The sequence below is a fragment of the Hippocampus guttulatus genome, chromosome 17 (assembly GCF_054856545.1).
Source record: "Hippocampus guttulatus isolate MCC_2025c chromosome 17, RoL_Hgut_1.0, whole genome shotgun sequence".
Lineage (NCBI taxonomy): Eukaryota > Metazoa > Chordata > Actinopteri > Syngnathiformes > Syngnathidae > Hippocampus > Hippocampus guttulatus.
Genome location: NC_141277.1, coordinates 6,813,269 through 6,840,077, shown reverse-complemented (window position 1 = coordinate 6,840,077; position 26,809 = coordinate 6,813,269). Strand labels below are relative to the sequence as shown.

Below are 26,809 nucleotides of genomic sequence, written 5' to 3'. Positions count from 1 at the left end.
CTCCTCCTCCTTCCTCTTCCTCTTCTTCCTCCTCATGCTGCTTCAGACGCTCAGAGCATAGGCGGACGCACGATGGACTAGAGCTGATCACGCTGAGGACCTTTTCAGTCTTTTTGGGGAGGACGGGTGGGTGCACGCGTTCGAGCCACGAAAGTCAGCGGAATAATAAATAACAACAGTCTGTTTTTTTGTTCTTTTTTTGTGGACAGAGTCGAGATGCCGGGGACTTCAAGTTGCCCTCCTGCGACAGCTGCGCTCGCTGGTGAGTTCATTATTGCGGTACTTAATAAAATAATTGCTACCAGGCATCCTTCTCCAACGACTGCAAGATCATTAAACCACACGTTGGTGGTGTCTCACAAGATCCACGTTGTCATCCGTAGTGTCATTCAGCAATTTTAGCACATATCGACTTGTTTTATTTCCTATAGAATGAAATGTTAGTTTCAAAATTAAGTAGAAAATAGTCACTTTCCCTCATGATAGAAAAATTAGCCCATCATAAAACAATTCTTCCCCCTGAAGTAATGTGACTTATTGCCCGAAAAATTCAATTGAAAAATGTGTCATGAACACTAAGTTGGTGTGAGTTTTGTCAGCATAGCATAAGTTCTTTGCACGGCTGCGCACGCCCCATTACGGGTCCCCCCACACAGATTTTGTGTCAAGTGAATGGAGTTCCAGGCTCCTAAATTTCCAAATTTGAATCATTTGAATCTCTTATAAACACTCATTTTATAAGGTTTCAGATCTCCATTTTTAACATAATAAACTCTCGCCAACTGGCAGCTAGTTAGCGCGACAGGTATTAATTAGCGCGAGCAGCACTCTGGATTTCTCCATCTTTTATTCTGCCAAATATCTGAATCTGCATTGGCTTCAAAAAAAATCCTTATTGGTTATCAAATTTCCCTCTTGAAAATTAATTGGAAAAAAAAGTGTTTTTAACTCATTCACTGCCATTGACGGCAATAGAAGTCAAAGGTGGCTAGGCAGCACGGTCCCAGTCAAGTTATGTGATGAATGCATAACAGTGCAGCAGTGTTTACACCCCATTGGAAAAAAATTAAAAATAAAGCTTTGCTGTTGCCATGCGAACTACTTGCGCGGCGTCCCAACATGTGACTCACTCCCATCATCCGTCGCCATGTAAAATCAGCAATATCATGTTTTCCGTAAAGGAAATGTTCTGTGGGTCGGGGTTTGAATCTCAGCTTTGGAGTTTTCCATGTTCTCGTGTTTTTTTTTTTTCCGGCTACTCTGGCTTTCTCCCACCAAAAACATCCGTTAGGTTCTGTATTGACTCTAAATTGTCTATTGGTGTCAACGTGAATGCTTGTTTGTTTATGTGTGCCCTGCAAGTGGCTAGAAATAGGCTTCAGATTACCCGTGAAACAAATGAAGCTAAGCACAAAAAAAAAATAAAAAAAATGAATGGGTGTTATTGATGACTATAATGTTTAATTCATCGTGAAAATATGCCTTTTTGTGGCTGTCAGGCGTATGACATGATCCGAGTGACCCAATTTGAACGCTGACTAAGCGCTTTCTGTGATCTTCCTCTGACATCATTTTTCCTGGACCGAATCACTGGCCTGATCTAAACCCAATAGAGCATGTTTTATCACTTCGTGAGCAGCAAGTCCATCAGCTCCAGGCTGAACAGATTGATAAATAGAATGATCGATAACGGCAAAGAAAAAGGCATATTCGAGAAGTGGGGTACGCACGAGTCAATTGCAAAGCAATCGTTTGCAACTATAAACTATGAAGTTTTTAATTCACCAAAGACTGGTGGCAAAAAAATGGGGGAGAGTAAACCTCTCTCGATCTTTTTTTTTTTTTTTAATGTACAGTCAACTCTATTTTTGTCTCGCTCTTCTGTATATTGAGGTGGTGTAATTCCACCTTCGACCACTAGATGGGGCACGTTTTAAAATAAGTTTGATACAATTTAAATTGGAGAGAAGAACAAAACCGGAATCACCAAATTGCACGGCAGAACCAAAACATGCAAATTCCTCAGAGGAAGGGCGGGAGCCGGGAGTCAATCCCTGAACCTCAGAAATGAGAGACAGACAGGCGAACCACTACCGTGTTCTCCCTCTCAAGCCTGTTTTCCAGTTTACCAAAAGCTTGTGAGATGATGCATGTGGTGGCGATTCCCTTCAGTTGTGTCCACGTAGATCACGCTTGGGGGTGGGGGTAATGAAGTATGTTGGATATCAACCCCCCCATGAGGACAATGACATCACCAAACAAACCAACCATGTCCCTCTTCAGTATCAAATTGCCCACTTGTGACGCTCATTAGGCTGGTACAAAAATAAAATGTTCTGTGCAGAAGCTCATGCAGCAAATCATTACTTCCCCCAGCCACCTCCCACTGATCCCTCCCCACTCTGTGACCTCGGTGCCGTTTGTGCACCTTCACGCTGATTGTTCTTGTATGAATCTGGTTGTACTTAAAGCTGTTAGCGTGCGCTAAAGATTGCTCCGCTGTGACCTCACCTGCATAAGAAGCTACAATCCCATGCCGCCCTACACCAGATAGCCGCTCCACCCCCCGCCCTCGTTTCCCCACCCTTGAGGTTATTGTAGTGACAAGCGTTTAATCTGTGGGCGGGGGGGGTCGGGTGGTGGGGGGTTACAGGTGGTTTGAGTTTGGACAGGACTAAAGGGAAGGAGGCATCTGGCTTCAATCAGCTCATGTTCGAGCGGGGTCGCAGAGTAAAGACTTGTAACGCCCTTGTAACCATCTTGGAGTCAGCGATGCTGTAATTGAATTCGAATCATCATTTGCAACGTAGTAGAATGGCATTTTCAAACTGCAAAGGCTGCAATAAACAAAGAAAACAAACACACAAACACAGGAAACTGGATGTTCAAATCATTGTGCTTTGACCTCTCGCCTTCATCGCTGTGGCACGCTTAGCAAATCCAGACAGACCTTTCGCTTACATTCTGGAAGCACAACAAACCAGCTGAACATCGAATTATTTGAACTCTTGTTAACACGAACCCAATTCATAAATCCAACTCTACATCTAATCCTAACCTAAAATCGAACACCTAACTCAATTTCTAGGCCTAATGCTAACTTTTGTCATTGATTATGTCATGAAAGTTGAGCTGAAGTTGACTCGTCGATGACGCCAGGGGCGGAGCTACGTGGTGACCAGGCCACCCCCAATCCCTCTTTGGTAACCCTCTATCTAGGTCCGAACTCTCCCTCTTTAGAAAAAGAACGCTTCATTCTTGTAGTCAACATCAATGGAGGGAATATTTTAAAACCAGTGGAAATCGAATTAGCCAAAGCTAGCGAAGCTAAGCACTATTCTCAACCACAACCACCGAATGCTAGTCTGTTTGTTTCTTTTTTTTCTTTTACTGCACCAAGATATTGAAAACTGTCATCTTATTTTGTTGGGCAAGACAAAAATGTTGTGTCAAGCCAAAACCGCGTGATTAGCAATTAGTGAACTTTAAGCTTTAAAAGTTGATGTAGAATGTTAAAGTCCACTCGTAGACGAATAAATTCGACCCCTTACAATCGTATGCATTGGCACCTTTCTCGCAGCGAGTGCATGAACTACGCTTTGTTGGTAACACCTTGTATTTGAAACAAAAGCGCTGCTACCTCGATGGCGCGCAGGTGCGAGTTTTCACAGGATATACGCACGCTTAAAACTACCTCATCGAGAGTTTTTTTTTCCTCCGGATTGTGCAAACACCTTAAATAATTCACAACCGCAGTCGCCGTCAGTCTTTTACACGATTGACGTTTGGTCATGTGACACCAGACTGGGCGCTTAACCTCTTCTGCTGATAGTTAGTCAATATTCTGCCCCTGTTAATGGCCGTCATTACTTGCTGGACGCAGACTAAAGTGACTTATTAGTGTTTCCTTTCAAGCTCAGCCGTTGCTTAGTCAGCTTAATGCTCTTATCTTGAGGTTGTGTCGCTGCATTTCGTGGCTGAATAGCACAATGTCTTTGTTTAGTTTTTTCTATTCTTCGAGCAGAGTGAGTGTTTCATTTCATTTTTCAGAGAATCGAAAGGGCGTGAATACAAGGAAACAGGCCTGTAAATCAAGGATGGGGAACCTTTTTCCCCATTAGAGGCTTCGGTTAACAGATAAAGAACTCCAAGGCAACAATCAAACATTTTAAATGCCATCGGAATGTATGGAAAAAGTTGATCGTCATATTTTCACCTGGAGCTTTCTAAAAACAGCGCACCAGTCATGATTTATTGCAAAATATTGTGCCAACCACCAAGCAACAGCTATCTGGCTTGAGTTTGAGAAGCACTACTTTAAACACCTTCATCACAGCCCTCCCGATGTGGAGGAACTGAAACTTGATGTTTGCCATTATGCTTCAACTGCAACTGGAAGTCGTCAGGCACTTGTTGCAAAAAGACGTCCAAAAGGTGTATAGGTGTACAAAGATGATTGCGGTGGTGCGCCTTTTTAATAATATAATAATAATAGATTTTATTTATAAGCGCCTTTCAAGACACCCAAGGACACTTTACAATAACAAAAAACACAAAACAATACGGGTTGAGCAGCGGCAGCCAAAACGCGCCAGCGTTCACTCAACCCGAAAGTCAGAAAGAAACAAGGGAGGGATTTTTTCTGCAAATGTAAGCAACAGACCAATGTATATTCTATTTCATTTGCGATTAGTAAAAAAGTCTGACTTCTGGCTATCAACAAAGACATCCACGATAGCAGCGGTCCCCAAAACCAGGGCCGTGGACCGATACCGGTCTGTGGGTCATTTGGTACCGGGCCGCACAGAAAGAATAAATTATTTACCTTACTTCCGTTTTATTCATTTCGTAATCGGAAAGACGTTTTATTTTGAAATATTAACCGGATCCTCTTTTACATCCGTCTGCAGTATGTCACTCTTGACCCAGGTCAAGAGTGACGCTTCTCAGTCACGTGATAGGTTACCGCTAAAATGAAACCCAGGAGCTAGCAAAATGAGTAAAAAAACAAACGTCTTTGGGAAGGCCCAGCCTTTCGACTTTCAAGAAAAAGAAGGCTACATTTAATAAACAGTATCAGAAATCCGACTTAAAATACGGATTTATCTCAACGGAAGATTCCCACGCACCAAGCCCACTCTGCATAATATGCGACGATGGTGAGTCGTATTTTTCATGCACTTTGTATTTGCGCTGTATCTTATTTTGAAGGCACGTTTAAAAGTTACCATAGCGATCAGAGAGTGTTTGCGGCTAGATGGGACGTTCCTCGTGTCATGATTCGTGTTTATTATTAGGTTTAGAAAATACCACCGTTTTCATGCAGGCCATATCATATTATTTTGTTGTATTTATTCGGCCTTAAAGTTCGGTCCCTGAAAATATTGTCTGACATTAAACCGGTCCGTGCGACAAAAAAGGTTGGGGACCGCTGCACGATAGTGTCTTAAAGATTGACAAGACAAGAAATGTGTACATCCTGCAGAAAGGCATGCAGGCAAGCAGGAAGTTGCACAAAAAGAGGCGTATATATTCCACTGAATCATCTGTGGTTTCTCAGATTTGCCTGAAAAAAAAGTGTCAAACCACAGTAGATCATAACCTAATTTCATACGCTGTTGACCGTAACTGCAATGGCGTAAGTTTAAGCACACTGCTAACGTTCATTCTGCGCAGGACCGTTTGCCAGTCGATTGACAGCATCTTGACAGAAACATTCACGGCAAGCGAACCCACGCGAGTGAACCACTACATTATCGGTGACTGACAGTTTGCCGCCGCTGATTCCCCCCCCCCCCCCCCCCGTTATTATCCCCGTGAAGTGTTTGCTTGAAGAACTTAATCTTCATCCAAGTGGCCTCTGAGCCCCAAAAGCAAACACGGGCTCGCACTAGGCCTTCGACGCTAATCCGTTCAACAACAACGCACGCGCGCGCACGCTCACTTTGGTCGGGAAAGCGATACCCCTCAAAGCAACCTCCGGACAAGCAAAAAAACCCGTGAAGGTGCAACATGGCGCTCTGTGAGCTTCCATAGGTCTTATCTTCTACTGAAAGGTCATGCCGCACGCAAGCAGACCCACGTTGAAGCCATCAGGTTCCAATGTGGACGCCATGGCCTTTATGTCGGACCCTCTGAATTCGTTTCCCCATCGGAAACAATCCAAGTGCGCATGATTGGGCTGAAAAAAATGCAGACGTTTCCCAGGTTAGTCGTGCTTTACACTGTAGGCTAGGTGAGGTTGACTGGCAGTTAACTGAGCGATGGTGGGGGCTCGTAAAAAGCGGTGCGGTTCGAGGCCATTAAATTCCTGCATTGGGTTCCGGCGTTAACGTTTGGACCGCGCCCTTTTCTCACTTTTAATTGAGTCCATAAAAATGCGGCGAAATGTCAAGAGTTGAGACAGAACACACAAGTCGCTTGTGCAAACGCTGCAGAGCGACCGTGACGCATCATAGTCGAACTTTTATGCTAATTGCCATCTGCAATTCATCTTTGAGACTATTTTGCGTTCTTTAGTTCCATGCCACCACACATAGTCGTGTTTTGTTAGGTGCTGATGGGTGCCCATAGGTGCTGCTGTTTTGGTTGGCAACCAAGTTCAAATGGACTTGGTGGTGAACTTGCAAAACAATTTCCTAACACCCCAGAGGACCGAAACTGTTCTTGTGCTGCTGTTTTGGTTAGCGAGTTTGTTGTCGGAATGTACTGAGGTATCACAAATGAAACCATCTCATCCAAATGGTCTTTGGGAGGTGCTGCTGTTTAGTTTAGCAAGGAAGTTAACTCTTTGATTAGCGTGCGCGAGCGAGAAATGTCCGCGCCTAGCGTCCATTTGACTGCAACCCATTTATTTTTGGTGACGTTTTTAATGACGGTGTCGCACTTCTAATTTACAAAGTCTGCTATTTCGCAGTGAGACATCATTATTCCGTCTGTTGTATGTAGTCATTACGTCGCTTTGATGATGTGAGTTTACTTGAGCGCCCCCTTTTATTTATTTATTTATTTTTTAAATTCCAAACAAACTTCCTGTGATGTAAGAAGTGTGAGTTTAGCCAATCCGCTTGCTGTGAGTCTTCATGTGTGTTGCTTATTGATTCTGGCGGGAAGGTCATTGTGTGACCCTCGGGTGTGTACGTCTGCGTATGTGTATATTTTTAGTTTGAAGCCCCCCACACACACACATAATCCTCCCACCCCCATCCTCAATCATTCCAACTCCTCTGTGTATATTCAAACTGTCTCCATTAGCATATTTAGCAGCATTTGTTATTTAAAAAAAAGGGGGGTTTTGTGGGGGGCGGGGGGCATACAAAGCTCTGGGATGGGTGTGTTGAGGAGGGGGGAGCCGGCGATGATGTCATGCGTGGGTTTTTCGCAGGTTTTGTCGTCCAGTAGAGAGAATACATCTGGAAGTTGCACACACGGTGGAATGTGACACCGATGCTCAATAAATGAGGGATGAAAAGAAGAAAGTTTGGATGGACAGAGATAAATGGGAGAGGTGGCAGGGAGATGGATGATAGTCCTTGGGGTGGGGGGGGGGTGGGGGGTGGTGAATGGTCCCGTCATGGAAGGTGAAAAATAGCTTGTTCAGTATAACAACGGCCCAAATCCAACTTCAAATGTGGCTTCTTATTCATCCGGTCCTGTAGAGGGCGACAGTGTGGCATCAATTCAGATGTTTCGGTCGAGGAGAATACAGTAGAAAGAGTACAGACAAAAAGAAGTGATTTACAAGAAACTTGCAACTTTTTTTTTATCATGCCGGTACCCTCACAAACAAAGGTAAAACTCGTATAGTGAATCACGTTACCGTGATACAATTCTAGCGAGTGGCTGATCAATATGTTTATTATTGTAGTTGTCCAACTGCACCTCGTCAAACCTACAGCAGTATTTTGACGACTCTGTTTAGCTACCGCGTTAACATGGTGTTAATAGCAAAGGCATTCGGAACATTCGAAGAGCTTTTATGAGCGTACATAAAATAGCCTACTTTTGACTTTGTTCCAATGCCAACTCTTTCCATCGTGCATTCTCAGCCTTTATCTTCTCATCCCCACAATGGAAAAACTCGTATTGTTTTCCACCAATTCCGCCTGCTCTTCTCTCCCTTATCAAATCAACCGGGCTGGAATGCAGCCACGTGGGTCCATGCGAACAAGCCCCGTCGTGGCCGCGCGCCAAGACCCACAAATACGAACGAACGCTGTCCGAAGTTTGGCGGAAAAGCGTGGGGGCTGGAACGGAACAATATGGGAAGAATGTGATACGTTAAAATACAAAGAGAGAAAGAAAAAAAAGAATAAAGGGATGGACAGTGCAGGCCAACAGGGGATAAAATAAGATCAGGATAAAAGAGCAGAAGGAAATCTGGAAATATTTGCGGCTCATACCTTCGTCGTGGCTGGAGGCTGTGCCTACATGTCTTACGATGTTTGAGGCAAGCATATGTTGGGGGGAAAAAAATCTCAGATGCACCACATACACTTTTTTTTTTATTTTAAGGTGTCACCAGCCTTCTATGCAAACAAGCAAAATTTATCACAAATCTCCCCCCATAATTGATTCTCATCAGTTACACATTTAATCCTCATATATATATATATATTTACGCATTTATCCTTGCATATATTTTAAAGTTTTTCCTCACAAAAATGTAAACTTTATCCTCAACGGGCCAAATTCACTTAAGGTTTGGATGGCCTTTGCGTGGCACTAACCGGTAAAAATGGAGCGTTTAGCATGAGCATCTAATGATGATATGAAATGAAAAGTGTTAATTCAATAAGAGCAGCGCTAATAGCCACGCACCGTTTGAGTGAAGCAAATAACATCTTGAGCAACCTGGTGTAAACTTTGCACTCCTCTGCAGAAGCCTCATATAGCAGTAGCAAACCGACAATTGCGCAAATGCTCCGATATTCTGTTGGCATCTCCTCCAAATTTTACCTCCGCCGCCCCTTTGAATGTCCGACAGGTGCTGGTCTACGCTTCTGGCTCGTACCGTTCGGAATGTTAACTTTGAAGGAGTCATCGTCCACGTAGCCGCGTCATTGTGAGGGGGCAGCGTTTTATGGCATGTTCTTGCTAGCTGACACGGTGCCAGCGTCAATCAGGTCCACATGGACGTTTGACCAAAAACAGACTTGCAGCTGAGCCTTCTGGCTTTTGTTTTAGAGCCTTTTATATCCAACATTTCTATAGCGAGGCAGAGTATTCAGTGTTTCTGTTTACCATCTCTCTCCAAAAGCTCCGAAAAGCCCACCTTTCAACTGCTCCGCCATCTTTGGATGTGGGACAAACCTTGAAAGTTAATGTAATTGGACTGCCTGTATTTTATGCCTCAACCCAGCAGGCTCCAAATCTGCTTTTAAAACCGCGAGTCCGACAACACCAGCCAATTACAGCAAAGTAGTTTGTATTTAATAGGTTAGCTTTATGGCACAGAAGCCTGTCATTAGATTGGCATTATCTCGTTAGCGTGATTATCATCCAGTCTTTCTTATGACACTGCGAACAGATCCGTGTGTTGACGTATTGATAGACTGTCGTGAATGTCGAGTCTTCCTGTTCCTACCGAGTTTTGCCGATATCGTCTCATGAGTCATGCTCGCAACTTTTCTGGCCAAATGCTAACAACGGCACATTTGCCGAACGATCAAATAAATAACCGATCAATCAAGTAAACCTCGGAACCAAGTACACTACTGTAACCCGTCAGCAGACCCTATGACTGACCTTCAAATCAATGAACTAACCAAGTAGACCTACGGGTTGACATTGACAGACTGAAATCAACTAGCCATTCATGTTAGCCAAACGACCAAGCCACATTTTGCTCACTCATATAATGCAAATTGCACTGTGAGCAGCAGGCACACTCTCGCGACGCACATTATCATACGATGGAAGCGTGCCTTGTTTTGTCGTTTGCAAATCCCTGGCTACCCCCCCCCCCCACCCCCTTTTTTGCTTGCCAACTGTACTGGACAACTTGAATAGCAAAAGCCCCAGAGGGCAATTCCATGAGGCCATTTCCATCGCTAAAGAGGCCACCACGCTTATTAGTTTTCCAGCACAGACATTAGCCAGACTCACAAAAATAGACGCAGCGAGACGCCACCAAATACAGCTGACTGCGACGTGTTGTAATCATGTGTGGTACAGCTTTGAACCGCGTTTGAGCTCACCGTTTGAGAAGGACCGGCTGGCCCGAGGCCATCTTGACTCGGCAGAGTGTGCGAGAGTGCACCTGTCAATTTAAAAGGACGTATATAATCAGGTTAAGAGGAGGAGGAAATGGAGCCGCTCTGGGACAGAGGGAGCAGAGAAGGGAAACCAGGAGGAACCTAGTGGAGAATATATCTTGGCTACGATTTCCTTATCCCACCAGAAGGGAACATAAAAATAAGAGTAATATTCTATAAACTCCAACGGACGCCCAGTGAAGGCAGTTTGTTTGTGCGAGTGGATTGTTTATGGCGGCGAGAGGCGACCTCATCACATGTTGCTCAGGCACTTCAGTCTGCACATAACGTGCGTAGCTCACCATGAAATGTTCATTGAACGTTGAGCGATGAATTCGGCGCGCAAGACAAAGTTGACTCACTGTAAACTTGAACAAGATCACATGGTATCAGTGGTATTTGCTCATCCTTGGATTCCAGGAATGCAGGCTCAGACAAAGTGCGATAAAAAAAAAATTATTGCATGAAAGCGCCCCGAAAAAGTGCAAACTGAAATCGCTGGTCACAAGGAGCCTGGAACCCCCCCCCCCCCCCCCCCCATAAACCACAAAGCGCTTGCAAAGGCAATGTACAAGAGACCACCGAGAATACACACACGAAATATCGCAACTCCAATTACGCAAAACCAAAGATCGATATCGCTAAAAAGGAATCATGAAAATATTTAAAGTTCTGTGACAAAACGAGAGCAACTATGAAAGATATCGAGAGGTCGAGAATACACCACATGAAGCGCAACGGCGAGCAAGGTCAATAATCAGACAAGAGACTCGGCAGCTCGGCAGTCCTTCGATACATAAACGCGGAACAGGTGAGCCTGTTGGAGGGAAACGCCCTTCACTCCAGCTGTTACGTAATGTGGCCCAGCCTTTTGCTTTCCAGCCAGCCGCTGCAAGTTTATACGTCGTCTCCAGGTTTTGTCATCCGCCGCTCGTGTTGTCTCTTTTTGACCCTTCTGGCTTGCCCTCTCGTCCCCACAAAGTCGCGGTCACGTTACACTAGATGGATTCATTATTGCCCAGCAGATACGTACAGTAAATGGCGCCTTTGTGGTGTGCTCCCAATGATTCATCCCAATTCATACGCCGCCTCTGCGATGGCATTCGGCGGAGAGAAGAAGTCTTTGTCTCGCAGGTCAGACAAGTTGGGGGGAGGAAGGGAGGGGGTGGTTCGCAGTGATGCTCGACATTCCTTATGTGTCCTCTGAAATGACACTACGTTAATGCGTGTGTGCGCTTTGGTTCAATCAGTTCATTCCTGCAGCATATGACTACAACAGGAGCTACTGTATGTCCAGTTGACTTTGTGGCTCAAGTCATTCGAAATTTTCATTTGAACTCATACGCATTTCATCTATAACTGCTTCAGACAACAAAGTGTATGCAGAAAAGTGGTGTAGATTGCACGACTGTCTGTGTACTATGTGTTGTGTTGTGTTATTTTGACTTCAAAATGGCGCCGCGTGAGTGGCTGCCTTTCCAGCAGCTCCTATATTTTGTTGTTCGACTTCTTCCTTTCATAACTTTGCTGCTGTGAATCGGGAATTTCTCCATTGCGAGACTAATAAAGGTTTTCTTAATTAATTAATTTTAGGACCCATATATTTATTTTCAGTATATATGTCTCGATGATTGTTTATTAATCGATAGTCTTGCATTTGAGGATTTGTTCATGTATTTCCTCAGACGACTTTTTGAATCGATTGTATGTCCCTATCTAAAAGCTTTTTGTTTTTTTCTTCCCCCCCCCCCCCCCCCCCACAGCGCTACTGCTGTGTGTGTCATCTTTCAACGTGGACCAGAAGAACGGCTTGTCCTTCACTGGCCCGCTGGAGGACATGTTTGGCTACACCGTCCAGCAGTTTGAAAACAGCGAAGGCAAATGGTGAGACTGGATTCACTCAAAAGATTTGATTTGAGTTAAAAAAGATTATTTCCCCTTTTTGAGGGGGGGGGGGGGGGGAGTGTCCCAACAGCAGATGGTGCAGTCATGTAAATCTTTTTGTAAAAATGTGTTTATTTTACTTTGAAATATATGTCTTTTTTCTTTCGAGTATTGATTCAATTCAAGGTGATTTCCAATTTAAATTATCTCGTTTTACCAGTGATTTAGTCATAATGGTGATTCATATTGAATTTAATTTAGTCATGATTTATGAAGAGGAGTGATTCAACTGTGCATACTGAGCATGTACAAAGCGAGTCGAACGAGATTAGTGTTTGGCTTTTCTGTCTGTTCCGTACCTGCCGCTGTCTCGCCTTATCGAAGTCATGTGAGATGAGTTCAAGCAATTCATTCTGCGCTAATCGGGCCAACAACGTCTGCGCACCCTGCTCTTCACCCGCCTCTTCCAGATAACTTTTTTTTTTTAACGTAATCAGTCAAAGACGTCCGAGCAGTGGTGGGAGTGCCGAGGACGAGGAAAGACATGAAGTGGGGATTGATGGAAAACGTTTGCAGAAGATGCGTCAGCGGCACGTGTTGATAACGTTTGAAAGGAGCTGTTAGAGGTGATGCAGCAGGTTGCCATGACAACCTTTGGACGTCTCCAACAAACTAATACAGTTTATACTTGACCTAACTTTAGTCTCGCAACATCTGATTTTTGTTTTTCGAAATATTTCAATGTATTATATAATATATATAATTTCGTTGCATCAAAAGATGCTAACGCGACATGAACTCGTGTGTGTGTGTGTGTGCGTGTTTTCCTGACAGCTTTTGGACTTTCAGGCCTCATTAGAGCACAGGAATGTTAATAAGTGGCGGTGCTTACACGAAGAGCGGCTCCATTTTAGCATCAGTTTACACAGCGGGTCACGTGGTCCAGCTGACACATGCAGAAGTCATGTGCCCCTGACTGTCATACGTTTTATGATACACCCGATAATTCTACGGGTTATTATAACGAGACCCATAAACCAAATAATGACTCTTACAGTGGCAAAACGACAATTCCCATCGTAAAAGAAAGATTGCGCTTGTTATGGCAGCTATGAAACACTTGGTTGGCAACATCAAGACCCAAAAATGTATTTATTAATTTTTTTCCCAAATGTAGGGTTCTGATTGGATCCCCGCTATCGGGCCAGCCGGCGAAACGAACTGGTGACGTCTACAAGTGTCCTGTGGGCAGGGGGAACAGCACGTGTGTGAAACTGGAGCTCCCAGGTAAGAAAGACCCTTACACTATATATGTGTGTGTGTGTGTGTGTGTGTACACAAGTGTCTCTGGCTGATGGGAAGCAAAGCCCATCAGAGTAAACAAACGTGGATTTAATGGGCGCTCCATGCAATTACACAGCTTCATTAAAGAGATAAAAATAAAATAGCTCTTGGCCAGCAGTCCTGCGAGGCCTGCAGAGGTTTGTCGACGCCAGCAGTGGGCAACCTCCTCACCTTTCCCTCGCACCACTTTAGTGTCGTAAATTATGTTACAGCCATGAAGATGTTATATCTTATAGAGATATTGCAGTTTAGTTCTCATAGGGTGATTCAACTTTTGATTTTGTCACACTTATGCCAATTTATTTTCATGCAATGAAGTGAACTATTCTTGCACAATTTAAAATTTTAACAGACAAATAGAAACGCACGGTTGTGGACCACTGCGTCCTCCCATTCTGATATCACGAAAATGCGCAGGTTTGCCAAATTTTGAGCTCACTCTTGCCTTCTCTGCATCATCCTGCACCCTTCATTAAAATTCCTCCAGTTTGTTGCACAGAGGAAGCCACCGAATGTGAACAAGCTGGTATGTTCTTCCTGTTTTGTTTGTGCACGTCCTCTTCTTGGATTTTTAAAAGAAAAGAAAAGAAATGGTCATGTCAGCAATCAGACAGCAAGTCACTTCCAAGCAGACTTCCTTTTTTGGGTCGGGAGGGGGTCTCTTCGGAAAATACGAATAGGAGGCAGATTCCGAAACTGAAATGAAAAATTTTATAACAGCATGCTAACATTAGCCACATGTTGTAATTGCTTAGCAATGGAGAGGCCTCTCTCTACGTCTCTCTAATGTGCAAGTAGAATGTTTACAGAGCGCTTTTTACATGGGAAAAGATACAGCAGGTGCTTAGGTCAACCGAAATGCATCAATAATGTTGTTCCTTGTCATATGGAGCCAGGCAGAATTTATAGGGCACAATCGTTTGTGCCCCAGTTTAAAAAAAAATAACATTAATTTGTCGCCTATTTAGCTTGACAGAAATGCAAAGCTTTTCCTGGTCATGGTTTTCCTGTGTCAGGTGATGCAAGGCATAATTTATAGGCCGCAAAGCCCCCAACGTTTATTTAAATTGCAATTCGCAATAAATTTGCTCAGATTATTTTTCGTTGTAACGTCACATGTTTGTGTGGTTACATGATGCTAGGTAGGTTTGTAGGGCACAAGTTCTTTTTTTTCTTCTTCTTCTTTATTTTTACTTGTTGCTAGGCAGAATTTGTCACTTGTCTAGCAATGAAAAAAAGTGTTGTTGTGTTTAAACCTAGTGGGGCACTAAAGCACTTGCCCCTCGTACAATTTTATATGTAGCCACGCGACTTGTCGTCGGTGTGTAATGAAGGACACGATGAGGCTCTCTGTTCCTCTGGGAAAAATGGAAATGGCAGAATTTGTCCAGCTGCTCTTCCCGCGTGCACACTCTTGCTTATTCTTCTGCGTTTCTTGCAGAAAACACCACCGTTCCCAATTTACACGAAGTCAAGGAGAACATGACCATGGGAACCACACTTGTGGCCAACCCCGGCGGCGGATTCTTGGTAAGCAGCCCAGTGCCGTACAGTACGTACGTGAAATTTCTATACCATGAATAAAAGCGTGTTCACAAGACCTTTGCACTCCACTGTGGGAACTTCAGGCTGGACGCTCCCTATTTTGCTCGGCTTGCTCTGGGAATGTGACAGGATGCTGTGAATCAAATGTGAAACTGCTATGACTGCACTTTTTATAGCGATGAACTCACAAACTTTATTGTTTCATCGTGCACTCAGTTTTCACGACATCTCGTACAAGATTGTCATTCAATGTTATTTGTTATTTGGAAAAAAAACCCAGTTAACTACATCATGGCAGTTTTATTATCGGCTTACTTGGAATTAGAATCTCTATTGTCATTCTGTAAATTTTTCTGTATGATGTGCTTCAAAATTATTTAATTGTTTTTTTTTTAACATTGGTGGGGGGGAAAAGAAAAAAAACCTCATTCATTGCCCATTTTTCATCTCGTTTACATTTTTTCACAAGGGCGGATAAAGAACAATATGAAAATGGCTGCCACTGAATGAGTGTTGATTGACCTGAAAACTATAGCTTTGATTTTATTTTTTTAATTGAGGATTTTTTTTTTTTTACAAATAACACAATTTATCATACAGAATCCTACTAAATTGTTCAAAAGCAAACTTTTTTTTCGCAGGTAAGACGGAAAATCTATCAGGTTTCTATTCATTTACTTTGCCATATAAAATCCCACTATGTTGGAAAAAAAACAAATAAACAAATAACACCAAACGTATTTTCCAGGAACCAGCAATAATTGCAGTTTTTACTAATAACATACTGTAATTAGAATGTTTGTTCAGTTCAACTGTGTTTTGCTTGTCATGCGCCAACTTTGTGGGTGGGTGGGTGTGTGTCTGTAGGCGTGCGGTCCTCAGTATGGCTACATGTGTGGTCAGCAGCAGTACATCTCAGGGGTTTGTGCCAATGTTAGCTCGTCCTTCCAAGTTCTCAACTCGGTGGCGCCGGGTGTTCAAGGTATGCGATGCCACCTCCCAGTACGCTCCAAAGAACCCAGCGTTTTATTCCCAATTCTTCCCTCTCAAAGTGAAGATTGTATTTTTCTTCAAGAGTGTTCTAAGGAGCTGGACATCGTGATCGTCCTGGATGGCTCCAACAGCATCTACCCATGGACCAGCATCACTGATTTCCTGGTCCGCTTCATCGAGAACATTCAGATTGGACCCAAACTTTCACAAGTCAGTTTTACCGGCGCTCTTGAATGCAGCTGCTCCTTTTTTTTTGTCTACTCTAAGCCTGCAAATGGTTATTTTTATTACACTTTCATTGATTTGGCTCTCAGCATGTAGACTTTTCCAGAGGGGAAACTCTGGTAAGTCATCTGGAAAGTCATCACCCGAATCCAAGACCACATCCTCGACAGCCTGCAGACGCGACATCGAAGCAGAGAAGAGAACTAGGGGGAAAATGAGCATTTCTTTGGTGTTTTCCCAGGTGGGCATCGTGTCCTACGGCGAGACGGTAACCCACCGTGTCAACCTGAGCCAGTTCGACAACACCGCCGACCTGCTAGATTTCGTACGCGAGCTCCCGCAACAGACCGGCTTCAAAACAATGACCTTCCTGGGCATCGACACTGCCAGGTACCACGCCAACGAGCTTTCTCTGAGCTCATGGCGGTCGCCTGTGAGTCACGACACACTAATCATAATTTCCGAGCCTTGGCAATGACATCCAAACGCTCTTTAAAGACAGACAGCACACCCACTATCCGAGATGCCAAAATGGTACAAAAGTAACCTTTTCTTTTCCCGCCTTTCTAGGAGGGAGGCGTTCATGCCGGAGAGAGGCGCGCGACCTGGCGTCAAGAAAGTAATGGTGATCGTGACCGACGGAGAGTCGCACGACTTTCACAACCTCAAGCCGGTCATCAAAGACTGCGAGGAGGATGGCATCGAGAGGTTTGGCATCGCTGTAGGTAGAAATGGCCTTTTCTCTTCTTGTTTTACAAGAACCGCTGGTTGGGCAGTTACGATAAAAATTCCGTTTGCAAAATTAGACAATTTGTCCTGTCAAAAATGACCAAACAACACAGTCAAAAGATAGCTAGCAGGTAGTTGCCAAACCTATCTTACGTTAAGGACTTGTTTTGACTGTAAGGCGGCTAAAACTCGACTCTCAGGGTAGCTAGTTTCACCTTGTTTACATCAAAATATTATGATTGGAAAATAGTAAAAAAAGTCTTTGAACAAGTTAGCTAAGGCTAACTACAATTCAATCTTATTTTGATGAAAATGATCAGCAAGTCCAGTTACGAGCTAGTTAGCCTAATCTGCTTTAAGTTACGTCTCGCGCCTTGTTTTGACTAAAAACCTGTCCCAAAGTTTGGCTAGCAGCTAGTTAGTCTAGTTTAGCTTTTATGTTTAAGGTACTAGCTTACAATAAAATCATGTTTTGACTGAAAAGTGGTGAAAAAAATCCATTTTGCCCTTGAGGTAAACTATCCTAGCTTACATTGTGTTGTGAGTAAGCGATGTGTAGAATTTTCCAATTTTTTTAAGGCTCACATGTTCTGGTCTCCAGGTTCTGGGCGACTACAACCGACAGAATAAGAGCGCCGAGGAAGTGCAGAAGTTCATCAAGGAGATCGCATCCATTTCCAGTCTGCCACTACGCGACCACTTCTTTAACGTGTCGGATGAGTTAGCTCTGTTGACCATTGTGGACGCGCTGGGCAGCAAGATCTTTGCCCTGGAAGGTAATCGAAGATACATGATGGATGTCCACACACCGTCCAGTCCTTCCATTTTTTTTCTCTCTCCCCCGCAGCTACGACAGGCAATTTCACCTCATCCTTTGACATGGAGATGTCGCAAGCTGGGTTTAGCGCTCATGCTTCCAAAGTAAGTCCATAATAACTTGTCGTGGGTTACTCTATGAAACTGATCAGTTCAACCAGAGTTAAAAGCATTAGCAATAGAACCAGAGTAATGGACTATCGTGACAGCCTTGTTTGTATGGCCGTGAAGTTTTAATCTGATGACTCAAGCGGTGAACTCGGACACCAGGGTTATCTCTGGTGCATCGTCTACCCTTTGGGGATCCTCCTATGCCGATTGACGCTTCCGGGATTGTGTCTTCCCGTCAAGTCCGTGCCCTGATGGCATTTTGTACAATTGTCCAAACACGAAAAGGCGCGGGATGTGAAATCAGGCGGCGGCTTAAGGAGCGCACCAACTTTCTGCTGGTTCACATGCCTCCCGGGTTCATTCATTAGCCGTTCCCGACTGTATGTGTGTTTCAAAACAGCCAGCTTCCCTCTGGTGCCTCTTGTACGCATCCTGACCCTCAAGTTGATCACGTCCCTGATCATGCGTTGTACGTTTTTCTCGTGCTCTCGCTGTCTCTCTCTCCACGTGTGACTCGTCTCAGTGATGGCAAACAAACTGATTTGCTCTTCTCGTTGATGCGTGAGGGCCCCGACTTCAACAGTCACGGATAGAAGGAGCATCCTGACTTATTTAATTACCGCCTGTTTTCCCAGCCCTTCCTGTTAGACAAACATCTTTCCTGTACACCAAACACGCGGGTTATATTTAGGACTGTAAGTACACATGAAACCGACACTGCTTCATCAGTTTGTTGAAAAGACCCATGTTACGAAAGAATCAAGTTTGACATGATAGAACGTTTCAGATATTCGGTTTGGGAGATTTCATGGGAAAATGTGATTCAATGGAGAAGAAAATTCATGATACTTCCCAATCTCCACTTTGCTGCAGCGCTCCGTTTTGTTGCTGGCTTCAGTCTACTCTCAAATGGAATTTTTTCATACTTAAGAAAATCAAGAAGAAAAAAAAAATCTTCTTTTGAAAATATATTGCATTTTGCTGCCAGATATATATTTTTTTAAATTCTCAAAAACATACAACTTTTGTTTTCCAAAATTTAAATTTTTTTTCCCCCAAATGCAGAAATCTTTTTCTCTAAAATAGAAAACTTTATTTTGGCCAAGAAAATGTAATTTATTTCCAGAAAAGATCATTTTTTCTCGAAAAAACCCCCCTCAAACCCTTGCTTTTTACATCAGAATTGTATTTCATTTTTTTACAAAATACAATACTAGCAATTCTTTTGCATTTTTCTAAAAAGAAAATTGTCAAAAATATTATTCCTATGTTCTTTAACATATACAAATGATTTTTATGGAAGTAGAAACCTTTTTTTTTTTAAATAACCAACTATTTGCTCAAAAATATGACATAATTTCCCTGGAATTTTGATGACTTTTTCCCTGATAAAAAAAATTGAAAAAAATTCTGGAAACGTTTTTTTTTCTTCTCCCTTCTAAAGCTGTGGCTTGGCCCCGGACACAGCTCCACTGTCTTGACTTTGCTTCCTCACTCCCTTTACTTCCTCTTCGTCTCATCTTTGATGAAAGCGTCTGAGTACTGTGTTTCTTGCAAGTCTTGATGTTGTGAATTGATTAAACTTCCTCACGCTTCACGATAGGAAGGCTTACTACTGGGAGCGGTGGGAGCGTACGACTGGAACGGCACGGTCATCGTGCACGTCAACGATGGAGCCGTTTATCCGGAGAAGAACCACTTCTTTGACCCTGAAAGGGAAGCCGGCTACGAAAGACTGGCCGGTTACCTCGGTGAGTCCCCCCCCCCCCCCCCCCCCCCAAAAAAAAAAGATTTCAGTATTTAATGTGTTTGTCTGAAATTGGTGTTTAGCTTCGACTGATATTTTACAGCTGGTGGGTGCAGTAAATAGGCAATTTTTCAGTTTGATCCGCTGCGTCTGCGGATGCCTGCCTTGAAGTGACATCAATAATATAAGCCACTTTGCCTGCTTGTCTCCATGCCTTTTATGGCCAGTTACAGCAACCCCCGCTATCTTAATATTGATTTATTTAATCAAGCTGTCGTTATGAAGAGCACACTCCACTGATTCTGCGTTCCGGGCTGGTGTACTGTAAACTCAGCCGTTTGGCAAACCCGCTCTTGCTTAATGCATTTCGTCCTCTTTCCTTTGTGTCCTTTATCGTCCTGCCATATTCACTGTTTTATCGCTTGCCCTTTGAAAAAGTGAGACGTAAACAGTTGGGTCTGTTCTTCTTAGGTTATGACGTGCAGTCGGCATCCACCCCCGACGGGGTGCTGTACATCACGGGGGCGCCGCGGTACAACCACACGGGCCGCGTCGTCATCTACCGGCTGGAGGACAAAGATGTTGTTGTCTCGCAGACGCTGGGAGGAGAACAGGTGAGCTCCTCCACCCAACCCTATTCGCATATTTAGGAGCATGTGAGTGTGAATGCTTGGTTGTCTATGTGTGCCCTGCGATTGGCTGGTGACCATTCTTGGATGTGCCAGCACACCCGCGGACCTTTTGAAAATATGCGACATTCAACATTCAGTTGGATGGCTGGGCCACATTATCCATAAATGAGCTCATAACAACAACGAAGAACAAGTTGAAAATCGAATATGTATGTGTGATGTAAAAACAGCTTCTTTGAAACATAAAATATCTTTCCATCTCACTTTGCATATTATTTATAATTACTGTTAATTATAGTTAAGTTTGTTTTAACCCTTTTATGCCCTCTGTAACCAAATAACATGATCAGCTGTCCACTGTCATGACCGTTGTCCCTGAAAGGGTAAATAAATTAATTCTTCTTTCATTTTTATTGTTGAATTTTAAAAAAATGTTTTTGCTAGTACATTTTTTTACTTAGAATTTTTAGAATGTGAATTTAATCATAATGAACCAATAAATATCTAATGTACAATATAAACATTTGTCACTGTCAGGCGAAAACCCCATAACATCCAGATATGATCAAATGTAGTCTTTTAAAAAATATATTATTAATATTCAAGTTTTATTCTAGTTTTACGCATAAAAGTGCTGAAAATACCCTGAGTAAGTGATTTACTCTCTTGGGTGATTGAAATGTCTGAGAACAGTGGTGAAACTCTTGCCTCCTCGCTCACTTGGTGGGAGCCGTGCTGCATTATGTCGCCTCAAGATTGAAAGTCTGGATGCTTTTTTGTTACTATTTAGTAAATAGTTAGCTTAGATACATTTGAGAATGCCAGTTTTGTTAAAAATTGGTCACTGTAATGCTTTGGTGCAGGAGAAAGTGTGACAGCCACAAAGTTAAGTGCGCTGTGATTTATTGACGCCTATTACAGTGCGTGGTCATCTCCATTTTTTTTTTTATTGCATCACTCATGACTCTAAGATCTTTAAAAACAAATACTGGAGGATGATGTAAGCACAGTTGTTTGCTCCTCTCGGTCTGCTTGGTGTGCGTTCAGGCTTTGATGTGCTCTGCCAATGGCAGATTTGAACCCCAAACCTCAGACCTGTGAGGCAGTTGTGCGAACCACTCCTGCACCGTGTTGCCCGTGTCTGGTGGAGGTTAATTTTGTACAAGCACTTTTCGCAGTTCATGAGCCACTTCTGCCCCGCTCGCAGATCGGTTCGTACTTTGGCAGCGTGCTGCAGACCGTCGACGTGGACGGCGACTCGTACACAGACCTCCTGTTGGTCGGCGCGCCCATGTTCATGGGCTCCGACAGAGACGAGCAGGGCCAAGTGTACGTCTACAAGCTCAAGCAGGTAGACCGAAACGATGAAACGTAATCGTGCGCGATTGCACAGTCATCCCTCGCATATTCTTTCAATTAACATAAATACAACCTTTTTCGTGCTCTTTCTGAAACGCTCTGAAGATGCCGCAAGATAGCGCCATCTTGTGGAACCTTTTTATCGAAAGAGCTCCAAAAACCCAGAATATGTGAATCTTTCAGCGAGTTAAAGTTGGATGACTGTACCGTGGACGTCTCCAGATTCCAACTCATCGCTGTCGTTGCAGGACGGCCGCTTTGCGTACGAGTTCACGCTAAAGCCCGTCAACCAGTCGTGCTGCAGTGCCAGCTCGTCGGGCTGCGCCCACAAAAACGAGCCGTGCGGCGCCCGCTTCGGCACGGCCATCGCCGCCGTTTCGGACCTCAACCTGGACGGCTTCAACGACGTGGCCATCGGAGCGCCCTTCGAGAACGACCACAAAGGGGGTGTGTATATCTACCATGGGGACAGCAAGCGGTCACTCAAGGAGAACTTTGTGCAGGTGAGCGTCCTCTACTGCTCAAGAATGGATTTGTTCTATTCAAACTCATGCAAATGGTGCCGCGGTGTCTTTGTAGCACATCCCGGCGGGCGGAAATGACGACAAGATGAAGTTCTTTGGTCAGTCCATACATGGGATCATGGATCTCAATGGAGACGGAATCACCGATGTGACGATCGGTGGTCTCGGCGGGGCCTCGTTGTTCTGGTGAGACATTAAACACACAAGACTCTTAAAATGTGCACATTTTTAGAATTTTTGAGGGGGAAAAAATATGTTTAAAAAAAGTTCAAGGAAAAGAATTAGATTTTTTTTTCTTTAAATTCAATCTTTTTGAGAAGAAACTCTCCATTTTCCAGAATGGAAAAAGGAAGGGAGGAAAAAAAATCAACATTTTGAATGAAAAAAAGTATAATTTTAAGATAAAAGAAAAGAAAAAAGTTCGATACGTTAGAGGAAAAACAACTACAACAACAAAAAAAACCACTCTGAAAGTGTTTGCTTGGGTTCCATCATGTTAAATCTTATATTTAACCCTTTCATGCCCCCTGTAACCTGACAAACGATAAGCTGTCCACTGTAGTAACCGCTGTCCCTGAAAGGGTTAAGAAAAATTCCTCTAAAGCCTTCCTCAAAAAAAGTTGAAAACATGCAAAACTGCTTGTAAGGGGATTTTACCCCACCCTTGATCGAAAAATTCATCAATAAAGAGGTGTGTCCCAATACTTCTGTCCATACATATTCCACTCATCCGCTTTTGTAATCTGAGTATCATCTCACGTCGTTTTGCTTGTTTCGTTTAGACAGCTGAACACGTCCCACCGGACTTGTACGCTTGAGATGGACGACTTCCTGGAGATGTCTCCTTTTTAAAAGCCTTACTTAGCCCTACTGGCCAAGATTCTTTACTCATACACGTTGCCTTCATGGGTACATTTACAGTACTCGTGATTGACAATGGCAATAGAACATATAACCCAATAAAAATTGATCAGTTTCTAGCTCCCGAACCCAAGGGTGGAGATCTCAACGTTTGCCATGACTCAACCTCGTAGGCATGGGAGAATGTCCTCCCACACTTTTTTTTTTCTTCGCGGGCTGTGTGAAAACTTCATTCCCCCAAGTGGCTTGCAGTTTGAAATAGGATTTGGCATGCAACAAGGCTGGCTCCTTTCTCCCCGGCTTGTTGGCCGCGTTTTATGCTTATCGCGCATCTGTTGCCTCCCTCAAAGACACTCTGCAAGTCTAATTTGGTTTTTGCGCATTAGAAATCAGATGCAGTACCCACCAAAAAAAAAAAAAAGAGTGCATTCAAGTAAAGAAACGTTTGAGTTTGTTTGTTTTTTCCTGAGAAAGTTTGATTATGATTTTCCCAGGAGAGCCTAATTAACTGCCAGCTGATTTCAAAGCAGAGTTCCACATATGGCCAGTCGTCATGGAGCATTTTTGACTGAACTTTCGAGACCCGCAGAATACAGTGTGGACACCTAACCAGTCAAAAGGAAGCGTCGACACTTCTTTCATCGGAAAATGTTTGTTTTTAGCTGTTTAGCATTCTTTCATAATCAGCAATAGAACATGGTTTGGTTTCACCAAAACACCAGTTTCTGACCAAAAAAACCCCCCAAAAAAACGTGGAGAAAACAAGCTTTTTGTGAATACCAACATGTCAAGTACAACACTGACTGCAGCAATACTGTACATATATATTTTTTCATCGCCTATTTAGAGCAAAAAAAATTTAGAGCGAAAAACAGTCATCATTAATAATTTAGAGGACAGTGTAAAGGAAGAAAAAAAAATCTCGCTAGCTAATACTGATGCTAGCTAGCTCCAATGTAGATAGCTAGCATCATCCTATTACCTTAACTCTATTGACAAACCATGTCGCGTTCCTAAAAGCGAAGTACGATCGTGTCGATAAATCTGTAATATCATTTCTAATGTTATCACAGCTCTAAAGTTTTTTTTAACTATACATCCCTCATGCTGACTCCCATTTTGATATCTCCATGATGCGCTCAGGTCCAGAGATGTGGCGGAACTCCGAGCCAACATGTTTTTCGACCCTGCCAAGATCAACGTGAAACAGGCCGAATATGAGTGCGAACACCTAGGACGCAAATCTGTGTGTGTTACCACCGAAGTTTGTTTCGTCTACAGCATCAAATCCGATAAGCAGAATCTTAAGAACAAAGCAGGTGAGCCTTTTTGGTTCTTTGATCATTGTGGCGTCATTTCACTTTTTGTTTTTTGTTTTTCTTCTCATCACGTCTTCTGCAGTGATTCGCTACAACCTGACCCTGGATGCTCTGCGGGCGAAAGCCAGGGCTTCTTTTCTCGACTTGGACGACAAGAGCGACCGACGGATTTCCAGAACGGTCACCGTGGAGGACCGATTGAAGATGTGCGCGAAGGAGAAGTTCGTGATGTCGGTAAGCCAAGGACAGGAAATGGAAGAAGAAAAAGGGAAGGCACATGATCGCAATACATAATCAGGGAAACGAAACTGACGACAACAAGGACTCAACACAGGGAACTAAATACACGCAAACTGACGAGACAACAAGGCACACCTGGATAAGACACGAGTGGTCGGAGGGAGCTGATTTGACACAAAGGCAGACTCCGCACTTGTTCATCAACAAGCAAGCAGCCTTTGTGCCTCACGTTTGCACTTTTGTCACGTGTGCAGTGTTGGTCCGCCGTTGTGTTCTTTGATTAGCTTCCCTCTGGCATGACACACACAGGAACTAATCAGCGAAAACAGCTGCAGCGCTGCTGAAGTGCGTGTGTGTTTGAATGAGTGTGTGTGTCTGAGTCTACGTGCATGTGTGTCATTGCTTTCTTTGTTCTAATTTGCCATCCAAAGTAGGTCACACTGAAAAGGAAAAAAAATACTGTAATACATTCAAAGATTGAAGATGGAATCTTATAGCTCTATTATTTAAAAAAAAAAATTTTTTTAGGAAAATGTAGTACATTGTCAAGAAAACAATCCTATGTTTTTTTAAATGCTTTTAAAAAAAGGAACTTTTTTTGCGAGTAAGTCGCCAATTTTTGAGGGGCAGAAAATTCCTTTTGTTGGGGAAAAAGGTTGTATATTTTTAACAAATCTGCGTCGTTCAAGAATATGTTTTCAGCAAAACATTTTTTGAGGAATAAAATGATATTTTCGAGAGCAGATGCTTTTTAAAGAAAATAAAAGTCACTGACACTGATGGCGATAGAAGTCCAAAATTGTTTTACCATGGACGGGCAGTGAATTCGTTTTAGGAATTAGTTAATTAGTTAGGAAAAACAAGTTATACTGGTTCATTTCAAAGAAGGAAAGGGTGGACTTTCTAATTTTTGAGAAATTAAGGGCATATTACAGAAAATATTTGATATACTCATTCACTCCAAAAGACGTTTTTAAACGTCTTTTCAGACTTGGTCAAGAATTGTCTGGTACTAAATGAGTTAACAGGTACCGCGTCTGCTCCGCAGCATGTGATAGTACTTTTACTCTATTGTAGTGAATATATAAAAACCAAAAAACGAGTCCTACTCATTTTTATTGATTTTTTGATTATTTATTTATTTTATTTTTTTTACAAGCCAAGACTGGACTTCCGGGACCCTCTCATGGTGTCGTTGGACTTTAGACTGGCCGATGAAGACCAAGGCCCGGTCCTGGATGAAAGCCTGCCCACGTCCATTAACAAGACGGTACGCCGTCACGTCCCGAGCTGCGAAATATTTGCCGCACTTTAGTGAGCCAAGAGCGCTATTCATACCGTTTCATGCTGTTCTGTCGTTTTCTTTGCTCCCCAATTGTTCACTGCGTGGTCCTGCCATTTTTCATCTCGCAATCGTTTCAACACGTCCTCCCACACTCCCTAAACGCCAACTTCAAGGCTTTCCAAGTAATAGTGGTCGCGATGAGCGATGTGTCCAGATAACGAAGGGAGCAAGAATTCACCGCCTGATATGGGAATGAAGCAAATGGGGTCTTCTCCTGTTATTGTTTATGAAAAGGGAGCAACCAGGAAATCACCAGACGGAAGCTACAGTTGCTCGTCTGCTGGATATTATATTACAGTCCAGCGGTCAGTCGCTGTGCACGTCGTATCTTCATTCTCCGGGACTGGGAACAAAATGCACTGTGACCCGTGAAACGCTCTGGAGTGGGGTGGGGGGAAGGCAAAGGAAATTAAGGTCATGCGTAAGGAGGCTTTTTTTACAAAGTGTACAAACAAACACAAACCCTTATTTGGATTCTCTTTTTCCACCACACACTTCATGTTCATCTGGAGACCACCCGCTAACGCCAGAGGTGTTCCCAAAATATAGTGTGTAACATTCTGTGCTCTGAAGGAAATAAAATGAAATGCCTTAACATTCACGGAATAGCGCCCACCCGGCCAAATTGAATCCGTCCTATTCTTGTAGATTCCCTTGGTAGACTGTGGCAACCACGAGCGGTGCATCGCTGACCTCTCCCTCCGAGCAGAGCCGAGTGTAACGGGGTGAGCACGCGTGCATCCCGCACACTTCGGACAAGTTCCAAGTTCAAGCATTTCATCAAAATGTTGGGACGAGCCTTGCAGGACATTCCGGTGCATGACTGCCCTCTGGTGGTGGATCATTTGTATGTTCAGGGTCTTTCCTTTGCTGTCCTCC

The 26,809-nt window shown here is 43.4% G+C and overlaps 1 protein-coding gene across 1 annotated transcript in view; it reads left to right on the top strand.

The window, feature by feature from the left end:
• The window catches only part of itga1 (integrin, alpha 1), a 32,345-nt gene continuing 5,536 nt past the window's right edge, over positions 1 to 26,809 (top strand). The window contains exons 1-20 of the mRNA XM_086135457.1: positions 1 to 126; positions 210 to 262; positions 12,020 to 12,140; positions 13,318 to 13,427; positions 14,926 to 15,014; positions 15,897 to 16,011; positions 16,105 to 16,232; positions 16,489 to 16,637; positions 16,818 to 16,968; positions 17,578 to 17,752; positions 17,824 to 17,897; positions 19,507 to 19,654; positions 20,122 to 20,264; positions 21,490 to 21,633; positions 21,890 to 22,144; positions 22,221 to 22,351; positions 24,170 to 24,345; positions 24,428 to 24,579; positions 25,745 to 25,855; positions 26,579 to 26,655. Of these exons, the coding sequence (XP_085991583.1) occupies positions 217 to 262; positions 12,020 to 12,140; positions 13,318 to 13,427; positions 14,926 to 15,014; positions 15,897 to 16,011; positions 16,105 to 16,232; positions 16,489 to 16,637; positions 16,818 to 16,968; positions 17,578 to 17,752; positions 17,824 to 17,897; positions 19,507 to 19,654; positions 20,122 to 20,264; positions 21,490 to 21,633; positions 21,890 to 22,144; positions 22,221 to 22,351; positions 24,170 to 24,345; positions 24,428 to 24,579; positions 25,745 to 25,855; positions 26,579 to 26,655 (2,495 nt within the window). The 5' untranslated portion in view covers positions 1 to 126; positions 210 to 216. The remainder of the gene's footprint in view (positions 127 to 209; positions 263 to 12,019; positions 12,141 to 13,317; positions 13,428 to 14,925; positions 15,015 to 15,896; positions 16,012 to 16,104; positions 16,233 to 16,488; positions 16,638 to 16,817; positions 16,969 to 17,577; positions 17,753 to 17,823; positions 17,898 to 19,506; positions 19,655 to 20,121; positions 20,265 to 21,489; positions 21,634 to 21,889; positions 22,145 to 22,220; positions 22,352 to 24,169; positions 24,346 to 24,427; positions 24,580 to 25,744; positions 25,856 to 26,578; positions 26,656 to 26,809) is intronic.